Source organism: Aspergillus sydowii (genome assembly GCF_001890705.1).
Source record: "Aspergillus sydowii CBS 593.65 unplaced genomic scaffold ASPSYscaffold_1, whole genome shotgun sequence".
Classification (NCBI taxonomy): Eukaryota; Fungi; Ascomycota; class Eurotiomycetes; order Eurotiales; family Aspergillaceae; genus Aspergillus; species Aspergillus sydowii.
Window position 1 is genome coordinate 2,837,769 of NW_024467859.1, and position 24,116 is coordinate 2,861,884.

At 50.9% G+C, this 24,116-nt stretch overlaps 9 protein-coding genes across 9 annotated transcripts; 4 read left to right on the plus strand and 5 right to left on the minus strand.

Annotated features, from left to right (window-relative positions):
• Positions 1-236: 236 nt before the first annotated feature.
• acuF (phosphoenolpyruvate carboxykinase PCK1) lies at positions 237-2,577 on the minus strand (the record flags this gene model as incomplete). The annotated part of the gene is made up of 4 exons (XM_040841131.1): positions 237-1,583; positions 1,918-2,118; positions 2,184-2,259; positions 2,396-2,577. 4 exons carry the CDS (start codon positions 2,575-2,577, stop codon positions 237-239), a joined length of 1,806 nt encoding a protein of 601 aa, XP_040708151.1.
• A 2,778-nt stretch (positions 2,578-5,355) lies between these two features.
• Positions 5,356-6,637, minus strand: ASPSYDRAFT_140312 (pfkB family carbohydrate kinase superfamily; the record flags this gene model as incomplete). Its single annotated transcript, XM_040841034.1, has 4 exons — positions 5,356-5,745; positions 5,784-6,172; positions 6,303-6,467; positions 6,526-6,637. The coding sequence occupies 4 exons, from the start codon at positions 6,635-6,637 to the stop codon at positions 5,356-5,358; spliced, it is 1,056 nt and encodes a 351-aa protein (XP_040708152.1).
• A 220-nt stretch (positions 6,638-6,857) lies between these two features.
• On the plus strand, positions 6,858-7,368 carry ASPSYDRAFT_304158 (uncharacterized protein). The gene has a single exon (XM_040844780.1). It carries the CDS (start codon positions 6,992-6,994, stop codon positions 7,331-7,333), a length of 342 nt encoding a protein of 113 aa, XP_040708153.1. The 5' UTR covers positions 6,858-6,991; the 3' UTR covers positions 7,334-7,368.
• Positions 7,369-7,663: 295 nt separating this feature from the next.
• ASPSYDRAFT_192641 (putative plasma membrane antiporter) lies at positions 7,664-10,152 on the minus strand. The gene is made up of 8 exons (XM_040843663.1): positions 9,859-10,152; positions 9,716-9,784; positions 9,538-9,647; positions 9,316-9,489; positions 8,837-9,249; positions 8,360-8,775; positions 8,207-8,305; positions 7,664-8,156 (listed from the first exon to the last, which is right to left on the minus strand). Exons 1-8 carry the CDS (start codon positions 9,911-9,913, stop codon positions 7,774-7,776), a joined length of 1,719 nt encoding a protein of 572 aa, XP_040708154.1. The 5' UTR covers positions 9,914-10,152; the 3' UTR covers positions 7,664-7,773.
• A 934-nt stretch (positions 10,153-11,086) lies between these two features.
• Positions 11,087-12,332, minus strand: ASPSYDRAFT_304153 (PEX11 family protein). Its single transcript, XM_040844779.1, has 3 exons — positions 12,056-12,332; positions 11,447-11,924; positions 11,087-11,385 (listed from the first exon to the last, which is right to left on the minus strand). The coding sequence occupies exons 1-3, from the start codon at positions 12,120-12,122 to the stop codon at positions 11,223-11,225; spliced, it is 708 nt and encodes a 235-aa protein (XP_040708155.1). The 5' UTR covers positions 12,123-12,332; the 3' UTR covers positions 11,087-11,222.
• An 816-nt stretch (positions 12,333-13,148) lies between these two features.
• On the plus strand, positions 13,149-14,754 carry ASPSYDRAFT_139599 (proteasome regulatory particle lid subunit RPN7; the record flags this gene model as incomplete). Its single annotated transcript, XM_040840969.1, has 3 exons — positions 13,149-13,598; positions 13,696-14,510; positions 14,562-14,754. 3 exons carry the CDS (start codon positions 13,149-13,151, stop codon positions 14,752-14,754), a joined length of 1,458 nt encoding a protein of 485 aa, XP_040708156.1.
• A 966-nt stretch (positions 14,755-15,720) lies between these two features.
• ASPSYDRAFT_140144 (putative alanine aminotransferase) lies at positions 15,721-17,743 on the plus strand (the record flags this gene model as incomplete). The annotated part of the gene is made up of 3 exons (XM_040841018.1): positions 15,721-15,883; positions 16,172-17,424; positions 17,489-17,743. 3 exons carry the CDS (start codon positions 15,721-15,723, stop codon positions 17,741-17,743), a joined length of 1,671 nt encoding a protein of 556 aa, XP_040708157.1.
• Positions 17,744-19,435: 1,692 nt separating this feature from the next.
• ASPSYDRAFT_53868 (copper fist DNA-binding domain-containing protein) lies at positions 19,436-21,136 on the minus strand (the record flags this gene model as incomplete). Its single annotated transcript, XM_040848752.1, has 3 exons — positions 19,436-20,766; positions 20,823-20,996; positions 21,061-21,136. 3 exons carry the CDS (start codon positions 21,134-21,136, stop codon positions 19,436-19,438), a joined length of 1,581 nt encoding a protein of 526 aa, XP_040708158.1.
• A 2,169-nt stretch (positions 21,137-23,305) lies between these two features.
• ASPSYDRAFT_26360 (uncharacterized protein) lies at positions 23,306-23,728 on the plus strand (the record flags this gene model as incomplete). Its single annotated transcript, XM_040844271.1, has 1 exon — positions 23,306-23,728. The coding sequence occupies one exon, from the start codon at positions 23,306-23,308 to the stop codon at positions 23,726-23,728; it is 423 nt and encodes a 140-aa protein (XP_040708159.1).
• Positions 23,729-24,116: the final 388 nt, after the last annotated feature.

The window sequence follows — 24,116 nt, forward strand, 5'->3', positions numbered from 1 at the left end:
CAAGTTGTATCATTCCCGACTCCCGACGAGGAGAGCGAAGCACAGACCCAATTATATGAAAACGCAGCACGCCATGCAATATTGGAAAAAAGGTTAAGACAGAAAGGAAAAGAACATCATGGGAATAAATTGAAAAAGAAAATGGAGAAAAGAAAATATAAGGGAAAAAGAGACAAGGAAAAAACAAAGGAAATCCGTTTTTTTTTTCTTCATCCAGTCATGCAGAGACGGTCCATCTACTGTTGGACAACAGGACCGGCCTCGATGACTTCCTTGGTGGCTTGATCAGCGTACTTTTGGAAGTTCTCGTTGAAGAGCTTGGCGAGCTTGTTGACCTCATCGGAGAAGCCGGTTGTGGCGGTCCAGCTATTCTTAGGGTTGAGCAGCTCATTGGGCACGCCAGGGCAGCTCTTGGGGACGTGGAGGTTGAAAACGTCGTAGGTCTCGTACTCGGCCTTGGCGAGCTCGCCGTTGTGGATGGCATCGAGAATGGCACGCGTGTACTTCAGAGGGCAACGCTTACCGCCAGTGGTGGCGCCAGCACCAACCCAACCGGTGTTGAGGAGCCAGGCGTTAGCCTTGTGCTGGGAAATCTTGTCCGCGAGCATGCGGGCGTAGCGCATGGGGTGCAGAGCAAGGAAGGGCTGGGCGAAGCAGGAGGAGAAGGTGGCTTGGGGTTCTGTTACACCGTCCTCAGTGCCGGCCATCTTGGAGGTGTAACCAGAGATGAAGTGGAACATGGTCTGCTCAGTGGTGAGCTTGGAGATAGGGGGCAGGACACCACGAGCGTCGCAGGTGAGGAGGATGATGTTTGTGGGGTGGTTGTCGGACAAGCAGGGAACCTTGGCGTTCTCGATGTACTCGATGGGGTAGGCACAACGGGTGTTCTCAGTGAGGGTGGAGTCGTCGTAGTTGACAACACGGCTGATGGGGTCGAAAACGACGTTCTCGAGAACGGAACCGAAGCGGATGGCATTGAAAATATCGGGCTCCTTTTCAGCGGACAGTCCAATGCACTTGGCATAGCAGCCACCCTCAATGTTGAAGACACCACGGTCGGACCAGCAGTGCTCATCGTCACCGATCAGAGCACGCTTGGGGTCAGCGGAGAGAGTAGTCTTTCCAGTTCCGGACAGACCGAAGAAGACTGTCACATCACCGTTCTGGCCCTCGTTGGCAGAGGAGTGCAGAGTCAAAACGTTGTGCTTAACGGGCATCTCGTAGAAGAGAACGGTGAAAACACCCTTCTTCATCTCACCAGCGTACTCAGTACCAAGGATGACCATCTCCTTCTCGGCGAAGTTGATGGCGACTGAGGTGGCAGAGGTCATACCCTCTGTGAAACGGTTGGCGGGGAAAGAGCCAGCGTTGTAGATCACGTAGTCGGGGTGGAAGTGCTGGAGCTCCTCGGCTGAGGGGCGGATAAGCATGTTGCGCATGAAAAGAGCGTGGTAGGCGCGCGCGCAGACAACGCGGACGCTGATACGGTAGCGCTCATCCCAGCCAGCGAATCCATCGATAACGTAGATGCGGTTTCGAGTGTTGAGGTAGTCGACAGCACGCTCACGGTTAATACGCCAAACCTGAGGCTCTCAGTCAGTGATAGTTCTTCCTGTATAGTGACGTCACACGGGATGCAAGATCTACGCAAGCGGATCCACAGCCAATCCAGGACAACCACCATGAACAAATTGACAAATTGAAGGCAAACAAGGTTGCACAAGTTCTCAAAATGCCTCAAGCCAACAGAGGCTGAGGCATTTCTTGAGGCATTTATGAGGATGGCAGCACCCTTGCATAGTCATCCGGATAGGAAAGGCTTATGCGGTCGATCCACAGTTCCGCACACTCGCAAGTATGGGGAGAAAGCAAGGGGTATGCAGGGATTTGCATAGTAACAGAAAGCTTGAGACTTACATCAGGAGTCATGGGCTTGTTGACTGGTCCCCACCAGACTTCCTTTTCTGAGGACTCCTCCTTCACGACACGCTTATCTGAAGGAGAGCGACCAGTTTTGGCGCCAGAGTAGGCTGTGAGAGCACCACTTGATGTGATAGCGGTACCAGTTTCGTAGACAAGAGCATCTTCATAAAGGGCAGCGACTGAAGGGTTGGCAATCTAGATAAAGTTGTTAACGACGAGTTCGGCAGGTTCGGCAGGTCCGGCCGGCGGCCACAACTTACAATAGCAACACGCTCGTAATCAATGTGGGCGTGTTCGTGAAGTTCTTCTTCGAGTTCAGTGTGACTCTTGCCAGGCCTGGACAGTCATGTTAGCAAGACTCATGATAGTAGGGCAGGACGGCATGTATCAAGGTGTCGTGCGACACCATCGACGACCAGGTCGAGGCAGTGGGGGGCATGAGACGGCAGAGGGGCAATGAGGGTGAACATACTGAACACCACCAGGGTGCAGGGCAGTACGATTAACAGATGAAGCAACCATTGTTTTTAATGAAGTCGAGTGATAGTTGTTGTTTCGTTGCTTTGCAATCTGTTGTTGGAAGAAATCTGAGTAGAGAGGACCTGGTTCTGGGGGGGTAACTGGGGGTATATGAATGTTTGCACCAGAACCCATGATCACAGCCGTCGAGGCAGCAAAGACGTTTCACTTCGCTTTCCCGACGATGCTTCTCCACAGAAACTCGGGAGATGACGGGGCTAAGACCGAGTTGAAGCGATAGACGACTGTCACGATAGTCCGATTACTCCCGAACCCCAGATGTGGGCACGAAGTGGTTTCGGAAGAATGGGTCGTTGAACCAACGGGAAGAGAGAACAGCCCAAGATCGGGACTGGCTGGCCAGTGTTATCAAAGATAGAAGCAGCGCAAGTCGGAGGAAACCACACTAAATGCCGCAGTGCAGGAGGATGGAGAGCGAGGGAGCAGTCGAGACTGCAGAAGACTACTAATTTATGACTGCGACAAGACCAGTGACGGGCTGCCGCAAACGACAATGGCGAATCATGACACAACAAACTGTATTCACGAGCCTCTACTGGATTGCCATCGCCAGTCGACAGTGAATTTCCAAGGCGGGCCAAGGGAACGATGCCCAGTGATGACGTTGAATTGAGTGCACTCACATCATAGGCCGCTCAGCCCATGTGTTCTGCTGGATCTAGTGTCGAGGCTAAGAACCGAATTTGCGGGGAGAGCGCAGTCAGTGTTCGGCTAAGAAATCGAGTCTATTCCCGTCCAGGCAGCGCTGGGAACGGCATTCCAACGTGGATCTACGCCTCACAGGCCTGCGATTCGGCCCTGAATCTCTCAGCTTCCCTCGGGGATGCTGGCTCTCTTTCGGCGAGCAGATGAGATCTGTCATAAACAAATCGCTCAAGCATGCAAGCAGCAAGACACGAAAAACCTGGACCGAATGACGAAAGACCGGGATCAGACTCGGGTTCTCCTCCGCCCCCACAGTGCCGATGACTAACAGCGGTTCCGAGGCCAGCCGCCCGTCGGCCAATCGGCTGGCAGGGTTTGCCTGATTGCCAATCCAACGCCACTCGACGCGCAGGCGTGGGCAGAAGTTATTGCCGTGCGCGCTGGGGTACTGTCAATGCAATGCTGGGATCGGAAGCTCATGCTTTGACTGGACTACAGTGTATGTCGCTATTACGTTGTGCCAGCGGGGAGGGGAACGACGCCTCGGCGAGTTCAAGGGCTCATTCCCAGGTCTGACCCGTGACGACCTACTCTTTGCAGTCAACAAACACATGATGAGAGATTTAGCAGCCTAGACAGTGCCAGCTTTAAGAGCTCCATTCTGGTGGCTTTTTTTATCAGTCAGGCGGTGCTCCAGGATTTCTGGCTAGCATCGGCGTGCTAGACCTTCAGGTGGTCACGAATACGGAAAACAGTCCTTCAGTGTTCAGCCACTTGTTTTCTTTTTCCCACCTGCATATCGGCAAACCTCTGGAGACTAGAGAGGGGGCGCTCTGACCAGTTGTACACCAGCCCCGAGTTCCCAGAGGTCATGCCCGGGGAGGAGAGCCCTGAGCTGATGCTGCGTCTGTCCATCCCTGGAAGAGTCTGGTGTACCCCGCATCCGTCGAGCGGCGAGCCTGGACCACACGGGCCCTTCCCCGGACCTAGGCATCACCAACACAATGAGGTCCCTGACTACGGTTTCTCGCGGTTGCCCTTCGTTTCCTCAGGGAGAAAAAGACATCTTCACCGCTATTCGGAGTGACGTCTTCAGAGACATAAACACACAAACTCCCTGCCGCCCCGATAATAGCTGAAAAACAAAGGCCCCTGAAAAAAAAAAAAAGGACGGTAGCAGACCCACAAATCGGGCAGGTTAGGAAGCAATCCGATTCATGTGCAAAAAAATGGCCCTTTGCCCTTTCGAATTTAGGCCCTCCGGGCTGTGCAGAGGCCCCAGACACGAGACTGGGCCTGGTCTGAGAACCAGGTGGGTATCCAGGGGTTCCAAATCCGGAAGATTTAGGAACAGCCCTGCTGGCCCTTGATGATGGTTGATTTTCGGGAAGCCGCAGCAGCAGCCATTAAATGATTCATTTTAAATGCCTCATAATAGGAGAAATCAAAATAACTTGGTCATTGAGATCAACTGCAAAAGGTTATTTGCTAGTAAATTGCTTTTCCGCGCATTTTCGGGAAAGTATATTGTTTGAAGCTATACACGACTGCCTAATAGTTGCCAACTCTTCTAGTCCAGCGGGCATTTATCCTTGTGCAGACCTCGTATGCTTTGGTTGCTCTGATGGTGCCTAAACTTGGTCTTTCGATATATTTACTTCAAGACTATAGTCCAGCCGCACTGAGAACAGAATTCAAGAATGGGGGCCTTCGATAACACCCATAGAAAGCCCAATAGCATTGCAAATTGGTATCGGACCTTCCGACGCAATACAATCCGGCCACTCCCGAGTCATGGCCTATATTATTTCATGCATTACAATGACGCCCACACAGTAGTGAAACGTGAACTTGGCAGGCTAAGACTATACCCTTGGGCAATCGCGAATACATCCGAACTCGGCCCTTCATCTCCCGAAAGTAAACAATCGATGATTGTCGGAGATCCAGCGCTGATAATGAGGGCCCGATAACCGTCAAGATGTTGTTCCTGTTTATCTCTTCCTATAGGGGAAGTAAATTTAGATATAACTATTGATTACTGCTTGCTGCTTAATTCAAATTTCAATACTGGGAGTGCTTTATCAAAACCCGGTTAATGGCTCAATTGCGCGTGAGATGCACTCGCTATTAATATTAGCCTGGAAGTATCTGACCAAAACAACAATTCCTCGTGTCTTCTCCGTCCATTCTAAAACCCCGAGATATAAAGTTATGCAATTCGGGTCCTCCCGAAACCTATTACTTTTAGGTGTGAGGACACTCGGGCAGAGGTTGAAGTGCCTCGGGCTGTTTCCCGAGGATTCCAATAGCCCTTCGATACTCTTGCAACCGTGAGAGAACAGATTCCCCATTCCACAGCTCTTCAGATATATCGGTCCCTATTTCAGGCATCCCAACTTGCTCCAACGCAAACGGCGCTGCAACTGAACCATAGCAAGCTGCCTCAATAACATTTCCCGTATTAAGGTATCCGATCGCATACGCGCCTAGGAATGCATTCCCTGCTCCAGTTGGGTCAACGACTTTGCTATTATGCTCTCCCCTTGGACCATATCTATAAAACGGAGGCGACCAAAAAGGTGAGAGATGGCGCGCGCAGATTAAACAGCCATGCTCTCCAGCTCGGATAATGCTCTCCAGCTCGGATAATGCTCTCCAGCTCGGATAATCACAGTCCCCTTTCCATCCGGGCCAACACCACTGTCCAGGAACTTTAGCGCCAAAGCTTCAATCTTCTCCTTATCCAAGGGGGGTGATGGTTTGTCTCCGAAGAGGGCTGTTAATTCTAGGTGATTTGGGGAGAATACGTCAACGGTACGAGCTCCTTCGAGGCACGGTTGCAAATTCTCTGCCCTGCAGGACGGAGGAGCAGGTTCCCAGATAACTAAAGGCCGCCCCGGTATGACCTCATTCTCCCTAACACTCAGAAGATCTGAGACTCGGTTTATAATATTTTGCGGTGTTTCGAGATAGTGGTAGGCCTTTGATTTTAGGAACGGGGTGCCCTTCAGGCTGTTTATCTGGACTTGAAGAATTGGGGCTTTGTATCGAAAGCCCTTGGCTGGGTAGACAAATGTTGAATTAGCGTCCAGTTCGATTTCCTTTATTAATGATAGGGGGGAAAAAGACTGTTGAAATAGCCAAGGGAAATTCCGCACGTCCAAATGTAGTGTCTTTATACTCAAGTAAACCTCTTGTCGATGGCTTATCAGTTTCCTTATCTATTATCAATGTTGTATCCCATTTGTTTGTAAGATATTGTGCCGCTGATTCAGGGAAGTCATTTCCAATACGTAGCAGCCATCCTAGGGAGCGACTCAGTATAGTGGGAAGAAACAAACGGGCACCAAGCGTAGCTATACTTTGGTCAGTGTCACGAATATATATCCAGCAAAGGTCCACTAAGAAACCAACCGTAGGCCCCAGAGCCACCGACGACATCAGTTAATGGCTTTTCATTAGAAAGGCGAATCTCATCGAGAACCACCAAGCCAAGGCTTACAAAGGAGATGCTCGGTGTGGTCATCGTAGATGCGCCGATTGTGTTGTGGCTGTTGACAGGAGTACCTACTGAACCGACAACCAGGGTCCAGGACGTGCGGTCAGCGCCCATCGCCTTAAAATTCTTGGCAGGTACAGAATAGTGGTCTCAGACATAATGAGCTTGGAGAACTAAGGCAGTAGTTCACTGCTGGGAGTGCAAATAGAAGATAATAGTGCCGCCGCATGTGTCTAAGGTGTTATGATATATTTTAGCCGTGAAAGCGACAATCACGTTCTATATTTTGGCTACTCGGCAGTATCCAGCCAGTGCTGTACAGTAGATACACCCAGCTGATAAGGCGCAAGAAGCTCTGACTGTTATTGGCTGTAGTATACTATGGTCCTGCGCTTGGAGCAAACATCGGAAATGACGAGCTCTGGTTGCGTCTTCGTGATACTCCACGACGTCAGACATCAAGAGACCGAAACGCGCTCTCCAAGGAAGACTGAAGCGATGTATATCTTTTGTCCAATAACTTCACGTACAAAACCCACGATCCACCGTGTGACCATCTACCTCAGGCAGGGATTCCACCCAAGACAACCAATCATCCCACATCGGGTAGAGCGGGGCTTCACAAGCGGCGGGGTAGGAAATAAAACACTCCTCGCCTCTCACATTTTCATCTTTTGTCATCCCTTCATCAATCTCCTTCTTCTACAGAGACGTTCCCGCTGAGAACACAAGGTCCTCCATTCCCGCTCTCCACCTGGTGTCGATCAAGCTAATCAGTCTCCGAGTATAGAACACTAGCCAAACAAACAAACACAACTAAACACAATATCGAAATGGCCGGACACAACGCTTGCCCGAAATGCGGTGCTACTATTGACGGTGAGAACAAGAGCTGCGGCTCTTGCGGCAGCGTACGTGTGATTTCGCTGTTACCTTGACGAGAGCAGTAAACTGACTTCTCGTAGACCTGCCCCGTCTAAGTCGGACAACTTAGGAGGACTGGGTTTGTAGTAGCTGACGGTCTGGTGTTTTATGGTATTGAAATGGAAGGGCTGGGAAATGATATCCTGTCACTGAGATGGCGGACGAGTTGACGAGCAATGAATGAGTGATACCTCCTTGCCTTTTTTTTTGGACATCATGCCGTAGACCTTCAGAGGCAATCATACGATGTTCCTTGTATTCGCTTCACGGCTTAGGCGGGTTGATTGACGAGACATCGACATTTCTAGACTTCTCGAGGACGAGCTGCGCTCGCTTCGCGGCCGTATCCTCTCGGTGGACTCTCGGGCTTCTCTTAGTTCTTTTTCCTCCTCCGAGTTCTCTGTAGAGCTGCTTGGCTCCGCGAAACGGTTGTTTACCAACACAGAGTATCGCTGTGGGTCAGCCGTGCTGTTGTTCGGCAACGGTTCGTTCTCGGACAAAAGAACTACTTCCACAGGGTGGTCGTAGACCCTCGGAACATCCCAGGCTTTATAGAGCATGTAAAGAACAGGGACAGATAAGCCGTGCACAATGATTGAAAACAAAACCAGCCAGTACACAGCTATGCCTTTGTTAGACAAGCATCTTCTGGGCCATAACATGGTGACTTACCTGGCCTCATGGCAGCTGTTAGGGAATTGATTTCTGTGTCGCTATTGTGTTCAGGGAACAGTCGTCGAGCATACTCGACATATGCAATCGAACCAACCCCTTGGCAAGTTAAGTTAGTATAAGCCATGATGGATATTGATAATGACTACCAACCAATTGGTCCAAAGTGTCCCATGAATAGGGCTTCCGTCCAGTCACTACATATCTCCGACATGAACCGATATCCTGCCATAATTGCCGGAATGCGCCGAAATATCAAAACCAACGCTCCCAGCCCCAAAAGGCGTGGAATAGTTATACCAGTGGTTTCGGGCATCTGGAACTCGTTCCAAGGCATGACTGCACCAAGATACCCAAAGGTTGCGTAGTTGAGAAGAGTTTCAAGGGACGAATTGAACGAATCATGCCGCGCTTGAAGCTCTGCACTATAGTGGCCGTCCCAATTCAACACGTTACCTGCGATAAAACACGCCAAAGTCTCATCGGAACCAAAGCAGCCGCATGAACCGACAATAAATGTACCTAGCACTGCAGGAAGCAAGGTGAAGCACCCTGGATCGATCCACTTCCTGCTCAGGAATAAGCGATGATCATTAGGCCAATCCATCAATCCAACAATGAGGGACATACTTTTTAGTAGACACGCCGAGGACTTTCCGACAAACAAAGCCGACAACAGCCCCATAGGCAGTGCCTAAAACAATCATGTATAAAAACCCTTCCACAAACCAATGCTTAAGAGCGGTACCTGCGCCGCCACCAAAACGGCCGACATCCGTTGCGCCGAGAAGATCCGGCTCCCCTTTCGCAAGATCAAATTCTTCCAGCACGATAGCATTCGTGGGTGTGTCGGCATACCGAAGAAGTGATACACCAAGCAATAGGAAAGGGAAGCCGAAGCCGTCATTCGCGCCGGCTTCAGAGGAGATGAACTCCCGAAGGTGTCGGCGAACGTAATCATCAGCAAACGGGCCTTTGGCGATGGCTTGGGAGAGAATTGGATCGGTGCAAGTCACGCAGGAGCCTATAATCAGAGCTGCCAGCTACCAAGGCGTATTCAATATTAGCATTGGCCTAGTCTGTAACCATGAGAAAAAGAGTATACCTACAAACGAGATATGTGGGATCATTAACTTGATGCACGCGGATGTTGCAATCCACCCTATGACCATCAAAGGTAGTAGACAGATTGTCATTTCCTTGAGGCGGCGTTTCAAGTACTTCTTGGGCAATTCATATCCAACCTTCACCAACTGTATCCCGATCACAAGTCGGGTTAAGGACTAAATACTGTCAGTGGTTCGTCTTGGAACTATCTCAGATCATCATACATAGGTGATCTCGTTTGTTGTGTTCTCGGTCTCACTTCCTCCTTTATGAGTAACCCTTAGGATGTTCGCGCCGAATGGCCCAAAAACAACACCAGTGAGAAAGGCAGGCACTAGGATAATGAATAGATTAGCACGAGAGCGGACTTGATCGATTTGAGTTCCATCCATGTCCCCGTACAGGCTTCACCGAGATACCACTTCTGCTTGACCTTCAAAGATATAAAACCAATAACGATAGCGTAAATGCCTAGGTAGAAAATACAAGTTTAGCTTAACGGGCATAAACATGAGGCAGGTCGGATTAGAAAGCAGAGAACCCACTTGACACCACGAGTATAACGTTGAGGTTGCTAAGATCAAGGACCGGATGTAGCATAGTGCTAATATAGTTGCGTAGAGAGCGGACGTCGGTTGACAACACCTAATATCAGATATAGACTGACAAATCCTTCGACTAACAAAAATATGGCTACTCTGAAACTGCGTGTATACTGGCCAATTCCAAATATATGACAATCGACAAGGAAGGCAAAAGGTGCCATAATTCCAGGCGAGGCTGGTCCTTATCGTAGACAGCTTGGAATGTCGTGGATTTGCGCGAGCAGCGGGAACCAAAGGGGACGGACGTGACGACGCATCATCGGCGGCAGTTCGTAGTGTGTTATTCGACCCCTTTGCCCTTATCTCACACATACCTCCGCCGTCGAGAGTGTCAGCTTCGAGTGGGTCTCTGAATGCGCCCTTGCAGGCACAAACTTTGGACAAGCATTGGACATGGCCCAGAGCCTCGCGAGTTGATAGTCAGGAGATGAAACGCCAACACATAGTATCGGGCTCCATGGCGTCAACAAATCATGTCGAAAATTTGAAGATATGGTCTTCAAGCCCAGATTTTATTGGAGGTGGAGGCAATGTGGATATTTTTTGAGAGCTGTTGGCGCCAGGATGGACGCAAGCTATTTGCAATAAGGAGGCAATGTGGCGCATAGCTAAGCTTTGTAAACCCACTTATAAGCCAACGTGATACCACTAAACGCAGATCATTCCAACTTCCTTTGCTGGTAGAAGCTATTCAGGAGAGAAGAACTGTCAGTCACCTTGGGAAACAATCGTGGAAGACGGCCGGGGATTGATAAAATGCTGAAGAAGCGATATGGACGTCCATGTGGGCATGCTGCTGGTAATCGGGCCCCAAGACGCAAGCCTCGAGTGAGGATTTGGCGCTTGAGCTTCGTCAGTTGAAGCGGAAGCTTGTTTGAATACCTACCCAGTGGGTCGTGATCGGCCCGTCACGCCTGACGCAGTTCAACTGCTGTTCATGTCTATTAATAGGCTCGACGGTAGCAAAGCAAAACGCTGTTGAATTTGAAAGGCACATATGAAACTGGAATCTAAAGTACATATATATACCCATGAGAACTGTGTCCGACAATTGTCAAGAATAAGAAAAAGCCGTTGTGGCCAGACTAGAGGATCGAATAACGAAACTTGCGGATTAATTGCTGTCGCACCTATCCATCCCTCAGATATTTGCACAGCTGAAGTAGAGGACGCGAATAGTTCTAGGATGCCAGCAGCTCCAACACAATCGCCCTGGGTATCTGGACGCCGACTTGTAAACCACACACAAGAATCATAATATGAAGCTAATCGTGAGTCTGTCCGGAGACTCGAGCATCGATGACTTAAGCAGTCTTTCGCCATTGGCTCCACAAGCCAATCAAACTGCTGGTTGTACCTGCGATACCGACAAGTCCATCGTCGAAGTTTGCAAGGCCGATGGCGGAGGTTGGGATCGCCAAGTCGCAGAGGTCCGAAAGGAGCTGAACGCGGGCAGCGGAGCGCTCCCTGCATTTTACATCGTTAGCCTTCTTTGTCAATCCAAAATCCTGATGCTAAAGGTACATACTTCTCGAGCTTCTTAGCCTCTACAACTCCTTCGCCTTCCTTCAGATCCAGGGTCTTCTGCTTCTCGCTGAGCCTGTACAAGGTGTAAACACTTGCAATCACGCTGCAGACCAACCCCGAGAACCAGGCGCGATAAGCCGACTCTTGGAGGCGCTTAGCACCATCGAGCTTCCGGAACCCGATAACATCAACAACGCTCACTGTGTCGAGAGTCAGGTAACCAGCATATCCGAGCTGGCGACCGATCGCCAGGTAACGCAGAACAGGGTCGATGGGGCCCTTGTTATCGGCCGCAAGAGCAGCAGCCTTGAGGTGTTCGATGAACTTTCCGATCCTCAGGATTTTTCGTGTTGTTCCGAACTGCTTCTTGACTGAATTGTACGGGGCGATCGCGGTTTCGGGCTGGTTTGTGCGGTACAAATACCAGGCATAGAAGCGGGAGAAGTATTGCAGGGTACGGAGGAGCTTGTCGCGGCCGACTATAACGTTGCGTTAGAATCCAATCTATGGGTGGGCGATGAAGCCACTCTCTTCACTCATAGAAGCAACGGACTGGTAGACCAAAGACGGAGCAAAGAAAGTAGGCAAAGTTATAAAGAAACCAACATACCCGTTGTGGCCACAAAGCGCAGGTAGTGCGCCAGGGCAGGGTGGTAAACCAGAGCGTCTGCGACCATTTTCGCTGTCACCGGAAAAGTAGTCGGCAAATGGAAATTTAAATTCGAAGGCGTGGAATCAACCGAATCGATGGCAGACCAGCTGGCAAAGGCAGGATAGGACAGAGCAGCACGACGAGATGAGCAGCCTCTAGAAAGAAAGAGTGGTTGATGAGTTGGAGAAAAGACGGGGGAGGGGGGAAACGATCGGTAAATGAACTCGCTGGGGATCCGCGCGGTTGGTGGCTCTGGGGGAGTCGTCGGGCACTTGAACCTCGGTTTAGCATGATTCCGGGATGGATTCCCGACCGCACCGTGACAGCTTCGTCTTCATCATTATCGCTGAGGGAGCTTTCCGAGGTTTAGTAATACCACCGACACCCGATAACAAACTACTGAGTTACCCTGCGTTCTGCTTCCGAATGTGTATACTCGCCCGTGTTTAGTGCTTGTTCACGGCGCTACAATGAATAATCACAGGCCAGGAATATGAAGCGAGATGTACCTGATAGGGCGAAAAATTGGAGGGAAAAAACGATGTTCCAAAAGCTATCCAGATTCTACAGGTGCTCGCTTCTGCCACCGGAGGCCTTTTCCAGTAATGGTAGGGGACAAATGGTCTCCTTTCTTCAAAAGTCATAGATTGAGTAGGTAGTCGGAGTCAGAGATGCAGGTTTTACAGACGAGGTGTCATTTTCGAGTGGAGAGATGAAGGACGGATATATGCTGCGTCATTAGGGACGAGAATGGCCATTCTCAAGGCAGAAATGAAGTTTCGGGGCATCGTCGATACATTATCCTTGAGTACGGAACCTGAGGCATTGCAAGAGTACTTGGAAGGGCTGTCTCGGAGCTGGAAAAACTTTTCGCCAGCTGAGCTTGTGTCAGCTACCAGTGACGAACGGCGTGATATCTGCCTGAACAACCATCTCCTCAACGCGGCTCCCCAACCACGTCTCTAAAACCATATTATCTCGTCTTGTCAATCTATTTCTCTGCATCTTGCCGCCGTTGTATCCTTGAACCTCTCTCTTCTTCGTCGTCAATATGGGGTCCGATCCTCAATACATCAAGTACCCCGACCTCTCTCTTGCCCAACACGTCTTCAATCTTTCGAACCCGGCTTGCCCCCAAAAGGTGCGACAGACGTCGCTGAAGAAACTTCAAGATGCGATAACGGAAAATAAAATGGCACCTTTTTACCGACATCTCGCCCACCCTGTCGAAGGTGTCCTGAACCACTCGGGCGAGGGTGTTCCCCAGTCGCGGTCATCAAGTGCCGGCAAACCGCTCAGCACCCTCGCATCGCGAAGGTTATCGCAAAATATAGAGTTTCCTTGGGATGAGGCCCTGTATCAATCACTTGTTGAAGATAACCAGAAAGAGTTGGCGGGTTTTCAAAAAGAGGAAGACGAGGCAGAGGAAGCCGCCGGAGAAACAGAGGTGCAAGCCGCACGAGGGAAGCGTGCTGAATTTTGGGCGCGAGTAGGAGACAAGGTGTGTTTTCCACTCCATTCATGACACTGTCTGCCGGCTTTGACAGGCGCCCGGCGCACTTCGCGGACTGTGTGCTGATATTCTTTTATTCTTCCAGGACAAAGCAATCGAGTCCCACGAAACTCTCCTAGAAAAGACGTCGTTCTTGGGATCCAAGATTGACCTAGCCCTTGCCATGATCCGAATCGGCCTCTTCTTTGGTGATACCCTATACGTCAAGAAAAACATTGAGCGAGCGGAAGCTTTGATTGAAAGCGGCGGTGACTGGGATAGAAGAAACCGTCTGAAGGCATACAAAGGGTTGCACCTGCTCACCGTCCGGTCTTACAGTACTGCTGCACCACTACTTCTTGACAGCTTGTCTACGTTCACTAGTTATGAGTTATGCAGTTACTCCGGTCTTGTCATTTACGCAGTACTTGCTGGCTCGCTTGCTCTGAAACGGGTTGACTTCAAAGCCAAGGTGGTGGATGCTGCCGAGATCAAGGCTATCCTTGGCTCCGGCGAAGACCGCCTAGCTGCGTTGACTGGTGAAATCTCGTCGGGACCCGGAGCTCAAGATGAAGATATGAAGGATGCTTCTGCTCCAACGGCGGCTACTACTGCCGTTAACCTGACTGCTTTCAGTGGCAACGCTGGTATTAAAGCGGATGCTGAAACGCCCATCGACTTCACACCTCTCTCAAATCTGGTTAGCAGCTTATACAACGGCAATTATCGGTCATTCTTTCTCGCGCTTGCTGCTGTCGAGGACCATTTCTTGACTCAAGACCGTTATCTGTACGAGCACCGGGCTTGGTTTGTACGTGAGATGAGACTCCGGGCCTATCAACAGCTCCTCCAGAGTTACCGCGTGGTGGGGTTGAACAGCATGGCGAGTGATTTTGGTGTTACCGTGGACTTCTTGGATCGGTAAGTCGTTCGCGTATATGCGGGCTGAACAAATAGAACTAATGTCTGCAGTGATCTTGCTCGGTTTATTGCGAATGACCGAATCTCCTGCACCATCGACCGAGTCAATGGTATCATTGAAACGAACCGGCCAGATGACAAGAACAAACAGTACGCCGACGTAGTGAAGCATGGGGATGCTTTAATTACCAAACTCCAGAAGTACGGTCAAGCTGTGCGCCTGCGTGGAAGTGAACGGAGCTAGGTAATCGAACCAATTAACGATGGGCGGGGGAGGGAAATGTTATCCTTGTTGCATTACGGCGTCGCCTGATAAGTAGCGCTCTCGGATTGAGCCATTGAGCCAAGGGATGGATGCATTCATATAACTTCACTAGAGCAATGTAACGCGGAGAGCCCGCTGTATCATATAATCTCACCTTACGGCCAAATGCAGGATAACCTTCAATCTCTTGGTCTTGTGCTATAGCTCTACAGGTAATAGCTGGTGATTAATAGGTGGAAATGTGGGCCGACGTATGCCCGGTTGGCGTAGCAGTGCCTTCTCCGTCGGTCTATAAATCCTTGATGTACTTCTATTTCAGTTTGCCAACCGGTTAATTAAAAATTCAATGATGAGATGATTTGTCAACTATCTCTGATGATTGCGCCGTCGTCCTGATTGGATCTTATGGCACACCGACCATGGATCCTACAACGTTCTTCTCCGATAGAACTAAAGCGGCAGGCCGATGTTCGGGAAGAGCCGGACTTAGTTACGTGGGGGTCCGAAGGAGACATCGCAACTAAGGTCTGGCTTGGCTGTAAAGACTACCATATATCTGGGCCCATTGTTTCTTTGGCTTTAGCATGTCATGCCATCATGAGGAGATATCGTCTGATACCAGCAGCCTCTTCAAATTAGAAGAAATTAGTAACTACCGTATAGTTGGGTCAGGAACTCCACGGGGGCTGAGTCAGCACCGATCACCGGGCCCCTCACAATTTGCTCCAAATTTCGCGATCAATTCCCACCCCTCTCAGCCTGTTGTTATTTGCTGCTCTTTGCTTGACTCGGAACGCCAGCAAAGGACATCGTTCAGTCAACATTCTCGCTCGCCCAGTCAATTGCCCTTCAGACCCCCGCGTTTGTCCCCACGGCGGAGAAGGCGCGTAGTGCACGATTGGTTGCTACTTGATTGATCGAGTGACGCGGAATAAGTCCACTAGAATGGCCTGGCAAGGGAGCGCATCCCATCTGCGGACGCCGCTGCGGCGGGCAGTGATTTCCCGGCCGAGTAATATTTGGTTCGCGCGGGGGCAGAGTGCTATCTCTCAGCCTCGTTCGTCCTCTAGAAGAACGTTAGCCGCGGGAAGATCGAATGTGCTGTCGGGTAAGTGTTTCGGAAACCCCCGAGGAGGCCGTCGCCCTCCACCTTCCTGTCGGACATCCCCAATCTCCATCGCCGTTGACCAGATTGTGGTCTGGGCAGAGCCCACACCTCGTGACGTCCCTTGATGAGCGATTTAAGCGCAATGTGTTTCACCCGCTTTGAGTCACCGTGCTGTGGTCTACAAATGGAACCACTTGCCCAACTGCGCGGCTGTTGAGATTCCCACCGCATCTGCCCCTCACATACTGACGCCTACCCAATTGACTGACGCCTACCCAATTGACCTAGACTTCACGATGACCAAAACGCCCGTGCTTCCCAGTGCTTCACAGCGTGCTCTGTCAACGGCCGCCATCCGTTGCTTGACCCCGGACAATATCAACTCAAACGTCAAGGCCGCCAAGTATGCCGTGCGTGGTGAACTCGCCGTCAAAGCGGAGGAATACCGGGTTAGGCTGGGACAGGGAGACAAATCACTGCCGTTCGAGAGTGTCATTTTCGCCAACATCGGCAACCCCCAGCAGCTCGACCAGAAGCCCATCACCTTCTTCCGTCAAGTCCTCAGTCTTCTCGAAAACCCGTTGCTACTGAAAAACAAGGATGCCCTTCGTACGTCCTTCGGCTACCAGGATGATGTTATCGAGCGGGCCGAGACGCTTCTTGCCGAAGTCCAGAGCGTGGGCGCTTATAGTCACAGCCAGGGTGCGCCGCTTATCCGTGAGAGTGTGGCCAAATTCATTGAAGAGCGCGATGGATTTCCTGCCGACCCTCAATCACTCTTCCTCACCGGTGGTGCCTCGTCTGGAGTCAACACCCTCCTGAACGTTATTTGCAACGGCCCGAATGCTGGCGTTCTTGTCCCGATTCCCCAATACCCTCTGTACACCGCCACACTATCTCTTCTGAATGCGCAGTGTGTCCCTTACCACCTGGAAGAGCAGAAGGCATGGGGTACCGACATTGGTACCATCAAGAAATCTTTAGAGCAGGCCAAGGCTGCTGGCACAGATGTCCGCGCTATCGTGGTCATCAACCCCGGTAACCCGACAGGCGCTTCTTTGAGTCCCGACGATATTAAGAGTGTCATTGATATTGCTGCGGAGGAAAAGCTTGTGGTTATTGCCGATGAGGTATACCAAACAAACGTGTTCATTGGAGAATTCACATCATTCAAGAAGAGACTCAGGGAGCTCCAGCAAGAGGTGTCTGGCAAATACGACAATGTCGAGCTGGTTTCCCTCCACAGTGTATCGAAGGGCATGGTGGGCGAATGTGGTCACCGCGGTGGTTACTTCGAGCTGGTCGGATTTGATCCTTTGGTTGTCGCTCAGATTTATAAGTTCATCAGTATCATGCTCTGCCCTCCAGTCATTGGGCAGTGTCTGGTCGAACTTATGGTCAACCCTCCTAAGGAGGGTGAGCCCAGCCATGCGCTGTATCAGAAGGAGTACAACGGCATCCGCGACGGGCTGCGCCAGCGTGCCTTTGCCCTGTACGAGGCCTTCCAGCGGATGGAGGGTGTTGAATGCCAAGAACCCCAGGTACGTATTCTTTCTCTACTGAAAAAAAAGAGGTGAAAAAATGTCAACTAATTCTGACGCGTAGGGTGCCATGTACTTGTTCCCCACTATCACGTTACCTCCCAAGGCAGTCGAAGCTGCTGCGGCGGAGAACCGCGCTGCAGACGAATTCTACTGCCTTCGTCTCCTCGACGCCACTGGTGTTTGCGTCGTCCCTGGCTCTGGCTTCGGTCAGAAGGAGAACACGCTCCACTTCCGTACCACCTTCCTTGCGCCAGGCACGGACTGGGCGGAGCGTATCGTGAAATTCCATTCCGAATTCATGGCCCAATACAAATAGGGACATGATTGAAAGATACCATTGTCCTTGCCATTTTTATCATGCTGATATATAGAGCGGTAGTTCAGTTACAACAGTTGGAAATACTGGCACATCAGTCTGGATATTACTGTATCTCTACTCAGTGTATATACCCCCATTGCACAACCGCGCTCGGGTCGTCCGCCATATTATAGTGGTGTCTGACCTCGCAAAAAGAAATCTCAATTCTAGACAAAACCGGTACAACATTATTAGAATTTCGGAGGATGCCAGGACACACCACATACCAGTAGGTGGATCTCAACTCTGAATACGTTGAATAAAATGGCATACACCATCCTGGTATCAATTGACGTTAGCCAGAGTCGATCTACTCGGTGTAGGTAGTCTAGACCTTTTTACGCGGTCTGAGCTCAAATAAAAAGATGGGGGAAGAAAAGAAAAACAACAAAATCAAAAGTAGAAACAAAAAGCCAAGGAATATTTTCTTCCGGTCCCAAATAGGTTCGTCCGCCACAGGAGAGATCGGGTGCGATTACGAAGGTCCTACCCAATATATGAACACAGGGGAGCTGTAGCAGCTGCTCCTATATGACGTTCAGGGGTTCCAGTAACAGGCCCACTGCAGTATAGCTAGCAAGGTGGCAACGAACCCCACCCAGCAGTTAGGAACTCGCAATCTCGCGTATATACGCCGTACTCCCAAGTGCCTCCCATTTTCTTCCAAGCGAACAATCCATAAATACGAGTTGGACAAAACAGCCCAGGAACTACGTAAGCTATACCCGATGTGAACCCAGAGGCAGAGGAACGGATTAGATAAGTCGCCCGGATAACCGGCAGTCAAGTTCTTCTTACATACTGCTTAATTACATGCGTAACCCCTTTCGTCCGCCTGGCGTAGCCGCGTAAGATTCACGACGATGACGCAAAATTTGGGCCCTGCAAGGCAGGGGGGAAAAAGATAGCACAACACCAAAAATTGCCAAGTCGTGACAAGCCTTGGGTCGGGCGAAGCTTGTCTCTCATCCCTTGCGTTGGATCGGCACATGTTGGTATCCATCACATTCAATCCAGCCCACTTGTCAGCGTAGGTAATATATACTATACTGGACTGTACGTACGTACAGTGGACAGGGGCTTCCTGGTTTTGGTTAAGATGTTGAGGCCAATCATGCGTTTCTTGACTATTATTGTTATTGTCCGCTTGGTCGTCTCCATGCTGTTTTTAGACAAATATTCCCTACCCCATTCTTGGTTCTGGAGATTGGTTTCTGTTCACCGCTGGATTGTTTCTCATGTCACACCGCTACAGATGCAGATCGGACGTCGTAATAATTCTTGTGGATATTCCAATGCATGTTCTAATCAATCAAGAGAGATCTATAGTGACAAAATAAGCCAAGGGCTCTATGTACAATGCAGCATTCCAGGTAAGATACCACTAGGCGGGTATGGATCACCTGAGGAATATACAGGGGGTCGGCATAAGCAAAGTCGAGGGAACAGGGCAAATATCGGCTTTATCGATTGGATCTTGTAGTAAGTTGTCACTCAGATTGTGCTAATAGAACAAAAAAGTAGAAAAATGTCAGGCATCTAGCATCATCTCTCATCAAGGTCGTGAAGACTTCTTGGTGTTGTCACTCAGACGGTGTGGAGGTGGTGGTATAGTGCAAGAATAAACCGCGGACTCTAGAACTTTTGCTGCTATTGCACCCATGGTGGCGCAAAGAAATTGTTGTCATCCATGGGGGTAGAGTTAGGATCAAACAGCGTTGACGACCAGAGCGGCTCTGGTGCAGCAGCTGTCATCGGCAAAGTGGTGTCTGGGTTGGCCATGGACTTATCGAAAATTTGCGTGTCTGGCATGGCATAAACACCTTGGGCAGGAAGGCCTTTGGGTTCCATGCCCATGCTGACCTGCAACTGTTGCTCTAACACAGCGGTCGATTCATTGGCAGATTTGAGGAAATCGTCAATATTAATAGACTCCAAGTTGGTCGACGACAGCATCTGCGCTTGGGGAAGACTGACGAATGACGAGGCAGAGCTGATCCGGAAATGATCAATGTCCGAACCTTCGCTCACGCTATTGAGATCATGCGGGTCATTACCAGCGCCCCCGAGGTTTGGAAGAGGTGCAAATTCTTCCAATTCAGAGATATCCCCCGACGATGATGGAGGAGGAATGCCCTGGCCCATAGAACTGTAGTCGAAGCTGGCGTAAGAGGGGGGCTGGGTGCTTGTAGTCGGCATGGCCGATGAAAGCGGGACAGCAGACCAGTCAACAGGCGGGGCGTTGAGTCCAGCAGAACAGAACGTCAGGTCATTATCCGGGGACGTGAAGAACGGCTCTTGACATTGGTCTTGAAATTGCAAGGAGCTGACAGGAGAAGTAGTCGTCGTGGGAAACGTGGAGAATGGCAAGCTGTAAGGAATCCCACTTGTGTCGATTGGGTCTAGAGAAGTCTTTGGCATGGACATGGGAATCGGTGCAGGAACACCGCCACCATTGGGTTCCTCTATCGGTTGGGAATGAGAAAATAGCGTCGAAAGGTCGAGTGGGGGGACAGATGTTGGAACATCTCCTGACGGAGCTACAGGCGCATTGTCTGGAGACCCATGCTCGGACTTGACACGCCGATGGAACCCGTAGATACTGCGTGGCCGTTCTTGAGGTTGACCAGGGATCGATTCACCCATGACGGATTGCTGAGTCAAAGGCAAATGATCTACCGAGCGGCGAGCAGTATCGGACGGGGCATGGATAGTGTGAGACCGGGGAATCGTGTAGGGTAGACCGCATTTGTGAGCCATGTCATTGTGTTTATGCGCAGGCTTATGGTGACCATCGCGGAACACGGTGAGCGTGCTCTCCGACTTGGTCGACGTCAACTGAGGTTTCCTAGGTGGCTCCGATGGAGGAGCTACTGGTAGTGGGACACCAGTCTCAGGCACGGTATCCAAATGGGGTTCCTTCTTCAGAGCACAGGTGCAGCGCTGTCCATGAATGCAGCCACATCTTGAATGAGAGTCCTCTGTAATATGCATATCAGAAACAATGAATCAGGGTTGCTGTTTCCATCATGCTCACGCTTCAGATCCCGCTTCTCAGCAGAATGGGGATCTAGGTCATTTTTGTGGCTAGTCTTCTTCTTGTCACCACACTCGCACTTTGTGTGGGTTGTCCGTGACTTGCGTAGGCCGCGACAGTGAGGACATTGGGAGACTGGTCGGCCTTTCTTGTTGATATGGGTCAACGGGCGGTCTAGAGAAAGCATGTTAGTTGCGGTGGTTCCATATTTCTGTCGGGTTGCGATCTAGAAGCTTACCACTGTGGTGACAGCTGCTAACGCGGTGACCCCGGACGCAAGCTTCACAAGCCCACTTCTCGCCATCGATAAGCATAGTCGCGGTTACTGGGATTGGCACATGCGATGATTCGCGACAGGCTAAATGAGGAGTGAGGGTTGGGAAATCTGAGGTCTTTTCAGAGAAGGTATGAGGTCACACCGTCTCTCTGAGTTGACTTTGTCGAAAATCTTATTTGAAGCGGTTTCTTTTGTGCGACGAGCACTCTGAAAGGATGTACGAACGATGCCTTCAAGGCAAGTATTGAGGGGTATAAGTATGAGCGGTCCGTCTAGGAATCAAAGAACTCCAGTAAAGCAGGGGTATCTTGAACGAATATCCCAGGGCACCAGCCGATCGCAGAAACGCCGTTTAACCTGTAAAGGGGCCAGATCGCGACTGGTGTTCCGAGCGACGTACTCGAGTTTTGGTGAGGGGTCAATTGCGTTGGAGCGCGATCGCACGCCAGCCCAGGTACCAGGAACGGGAGGGACAGTCGGTCTGGGGAGAAGCGAAAAAAAGCCAAGAAGGCCGTAGCAGAAGCAAGCAGACAGAAGAGAGCAGATCAATTGCGAACAAGGGCCAAAGCCTACGCACCGTTTGGCGCCGGCCGTGAGACAGGACACCAAGAACCGGCTGTGGCGGCCAAGAGAGAGGTCGAAAACGCTCGATGTCGAGGCAGAGTTGCGCCGAAACCCTGTGGAGGAAGGGAGGAGGAAGAGGAAGAGGATGGGAGCAGCGGGCGAGGGGGCAGAAGTAGTCGACTAGTCGCCGTCGAGTGCGCTGCCTGTGGAGTGGCACTGCTGGCCCCTGTGCGCCGCCGGAGTCCCGTAAGAAACTGTATCTGACAGTACTTGACAGCCTCAACGCCGTGTGTTGCTGGTGTCATAGCTGTCAGAACATGTAAGAACATGCCTACGTCGCTGATCCATATTTCATCGCCTGCTCCACATCCAGAACTGTTCATCGAAATTATGGGACCTCGTGCTGCTCTCTCCAAAAGCCCACGGATCATGTCGACCAGGTACAACCGTACCACGCTGGCAGGTGCTGTGCGGTCCTCTCCCTGCTCAGTTGCAGCCTTTGCCTCGAAGCTCCCACCCTCGCTGTAAATCACCAATCCGTTGCCTTGTGAGCCCCTGGATCGGCGCTATTTCGAAAGTCTTAATATAGCCACGTTACCATACCATTACGTGGGAACGCAGGGCAACGCTTGTAAGACTCGAATCGTGATTCCTTGGGCAAATCTGCCGACGCATGGGCTCCCCCGGGCACCTACGTGGAGGGAAATTCCGAGTTTCTAACCTGCAACGGGGTCCTACGTTCACTGTTCGTGGTTCAGGTTCGACCATCTAGCGGTCCCTTGTGCCTTAGCTTCAGGGCTTACGAACCAGATAAATGATAAGGGCTCACAGGTGGCGACGGCTTCCTCTCTGACTTCGTCGAAAGCTGGGTCGGACCGTTGGGTGGTTGGGGTCTGCCCGGTTGATGGGTCTTAGTTATTCTGGGGCAGACCGGGCCGGGTACCGCTCAACGAACGACGATGATATGGTATGGGAAGCCTCACATCTTGGCGAGTTGGCGACAGGTCGTGTCCAGGCTTAAAGGCTTCGCGGATTCGGTGACAGCAGCCAGTACCATGCAGGCCGTCCATTGCTCCGCATAGTGCTCGACCACACCTCCATATTCACCAACTCGCCACATCCCTACCGGAAATCCTTCTAGAATGCGCTTTCGATCTTCTATGCAGTCCGATCGTGCAATGTCGGCCAGTCATTCAGCTGCTGATGCCACCGGACTGTGGGTGACACAGCGCAGAGACTTGATCGTGCAAACCCTCTTCAGCTCGCCTCTTCTCCGGGTGTCCCACGAATACAACGTGCCTCAAAGTAGTACTCGTATCTGACTAGTGCCGTGTTCTATGAGTAATACCAAAGTAACAAGGCGTACTAACTGAAGTTACTAGTGAATAATTGGGGATTCAACTCCATGATACCATCCCGCGCAGATCGCGCGAACGGTCCTGTCGAGTCCTTGGATTTGTTTTTCCTGCCATAGAGAAAATCATATTCTTGCCCTACTGATCACCAAAAACAACCCAGCGACCCTACCCGCCTGGCAAAATGGAAATTTTTTACATCATCGGTCACTCGCTGGGCCTGAATTTCGGCTTCCACTGGGCCCAAGTTCTCGCTGCGAAGAAAAACGGAGTGCTGCGCCTGCAGGATGGCGTCACGGCTGCTGTTTTGGGGCGTCTGCAGCGCTTCGACTCTGGCCGGTCGGTCATGGGGCAGACCGGTCCTCCACCAATCCGAGTCGTCCCAAGGCAACAAGTCGGGTCTGCTCGGGGGCCTCAATCATGCCAACTGCATTCAGGTTCTTGGTCTGTCGTTCAGCCCGCGAACAGACTCGCTGTTACTTATGGTGCGACACAATATTTCAGCCTCTACCATTTCCCGACAAGGGTATAGTCCTGGTGGGGTGACATCCAACCCACGCGGACCAGGTGTTCAGCGAATCGCCAATTCTTCCGCGTGCTTCGCCTGGCGCTCAACTAACTGCATTTTACGGCCTCTGGCTATGGCTTTCGGTGACAATAATACACCCCTGCCCCAACACCTCTTCCGGGGGATCTTCGTCGCAAGCTAGACCAGCCGCCTCGTAGCCGGGTGGTTTCCCCAGAGTCTTCGGACAGTCCCACACCAAGAGGCGCTATGTTCTACAGAATAATCTCGATTCCTGCTCCCGGGGCATGAGTTCATTCTTAACAACTTTGAGCTGACTAGAACTAGGGGCCTGCAGGTGAAACCTGATTTTTGCAGCATTACTAAATGATAATCATCTTCCGGCATCACTGTAATCTTCCAGTATACAGAATACAATCCAAGTGCCAGTCATGGAAGGTCCACTGACTGGTGAATGAAGCCAGCGTGGCTCCAGCGATAGTCACCAGTGTTTCAGTCGATGACGGGCAACAATCTATCCAACGAACGGAATATGCCGGCCCTGTGGGCGCCGATTGCAGCGACAATTTTTG

What these genes read in the sequence shown, in the direction of transcription:
- ASPSYDRAFT_304153 (XM_040844779.1), bottom strand. Translation starts at nt 12,122, where the DNA reads ATGGTCGCAGACGCTCTGGTTTACCACCCTGCCCTGGCGCACTACCTG. An exon ending in GCGCTTTGTGGCCACAACGG is followed by an intron (nt 11,925 to 12,055) that starts GTATGTTGGTTT and finishes GCAACGTTATAG; the next exon opens with TCGGCCGCGACAAGCTCCTC. An exon ending in GAGGCTAAGAAGCTCGAGAA is followed by an intron (nt 11,386 to 11,446) that starts GTATGTACCTTT and finishes TGTAAAATGCAG; the next exon opens with GGAGCGCTCCGCTGCCCGCG.
- ASPSYDRAFT_304158 (XM_040844780.1), top strand. Translation starts at nt 6,992, where the DNA reads ATGGTCCTGCGCTTGGAGCAAACATCGGAAATGACGAGCTCTGGTTGC.
- ASPSYDRAFT_192641 (XM_040843663.1), bottom strand. Translation starts at nt 9,913, where the DNA reads ATGCTACATCCGGTCCTTGATCTTAGCAACCTCAACGTTATACTCGTG. An exon ending in TGATCCCACATATCTCGTTT is followed by an intron (nt 9,250 to 9,315) that starts GTAGGTATACTC and finishes ACGCCTTGGTAG; the next exon opens with CTGGCAGCTCTGATTATAGG. An exon ending in AACAGCTGCCATGAGGCCAG is followed by an intron (nt 8,157 to 8,206) that starts GTAAGTCACCAT and finishes ACAAAGGCATAG; the next exon opens with CTGTGTACTGGCTGGTTTTG.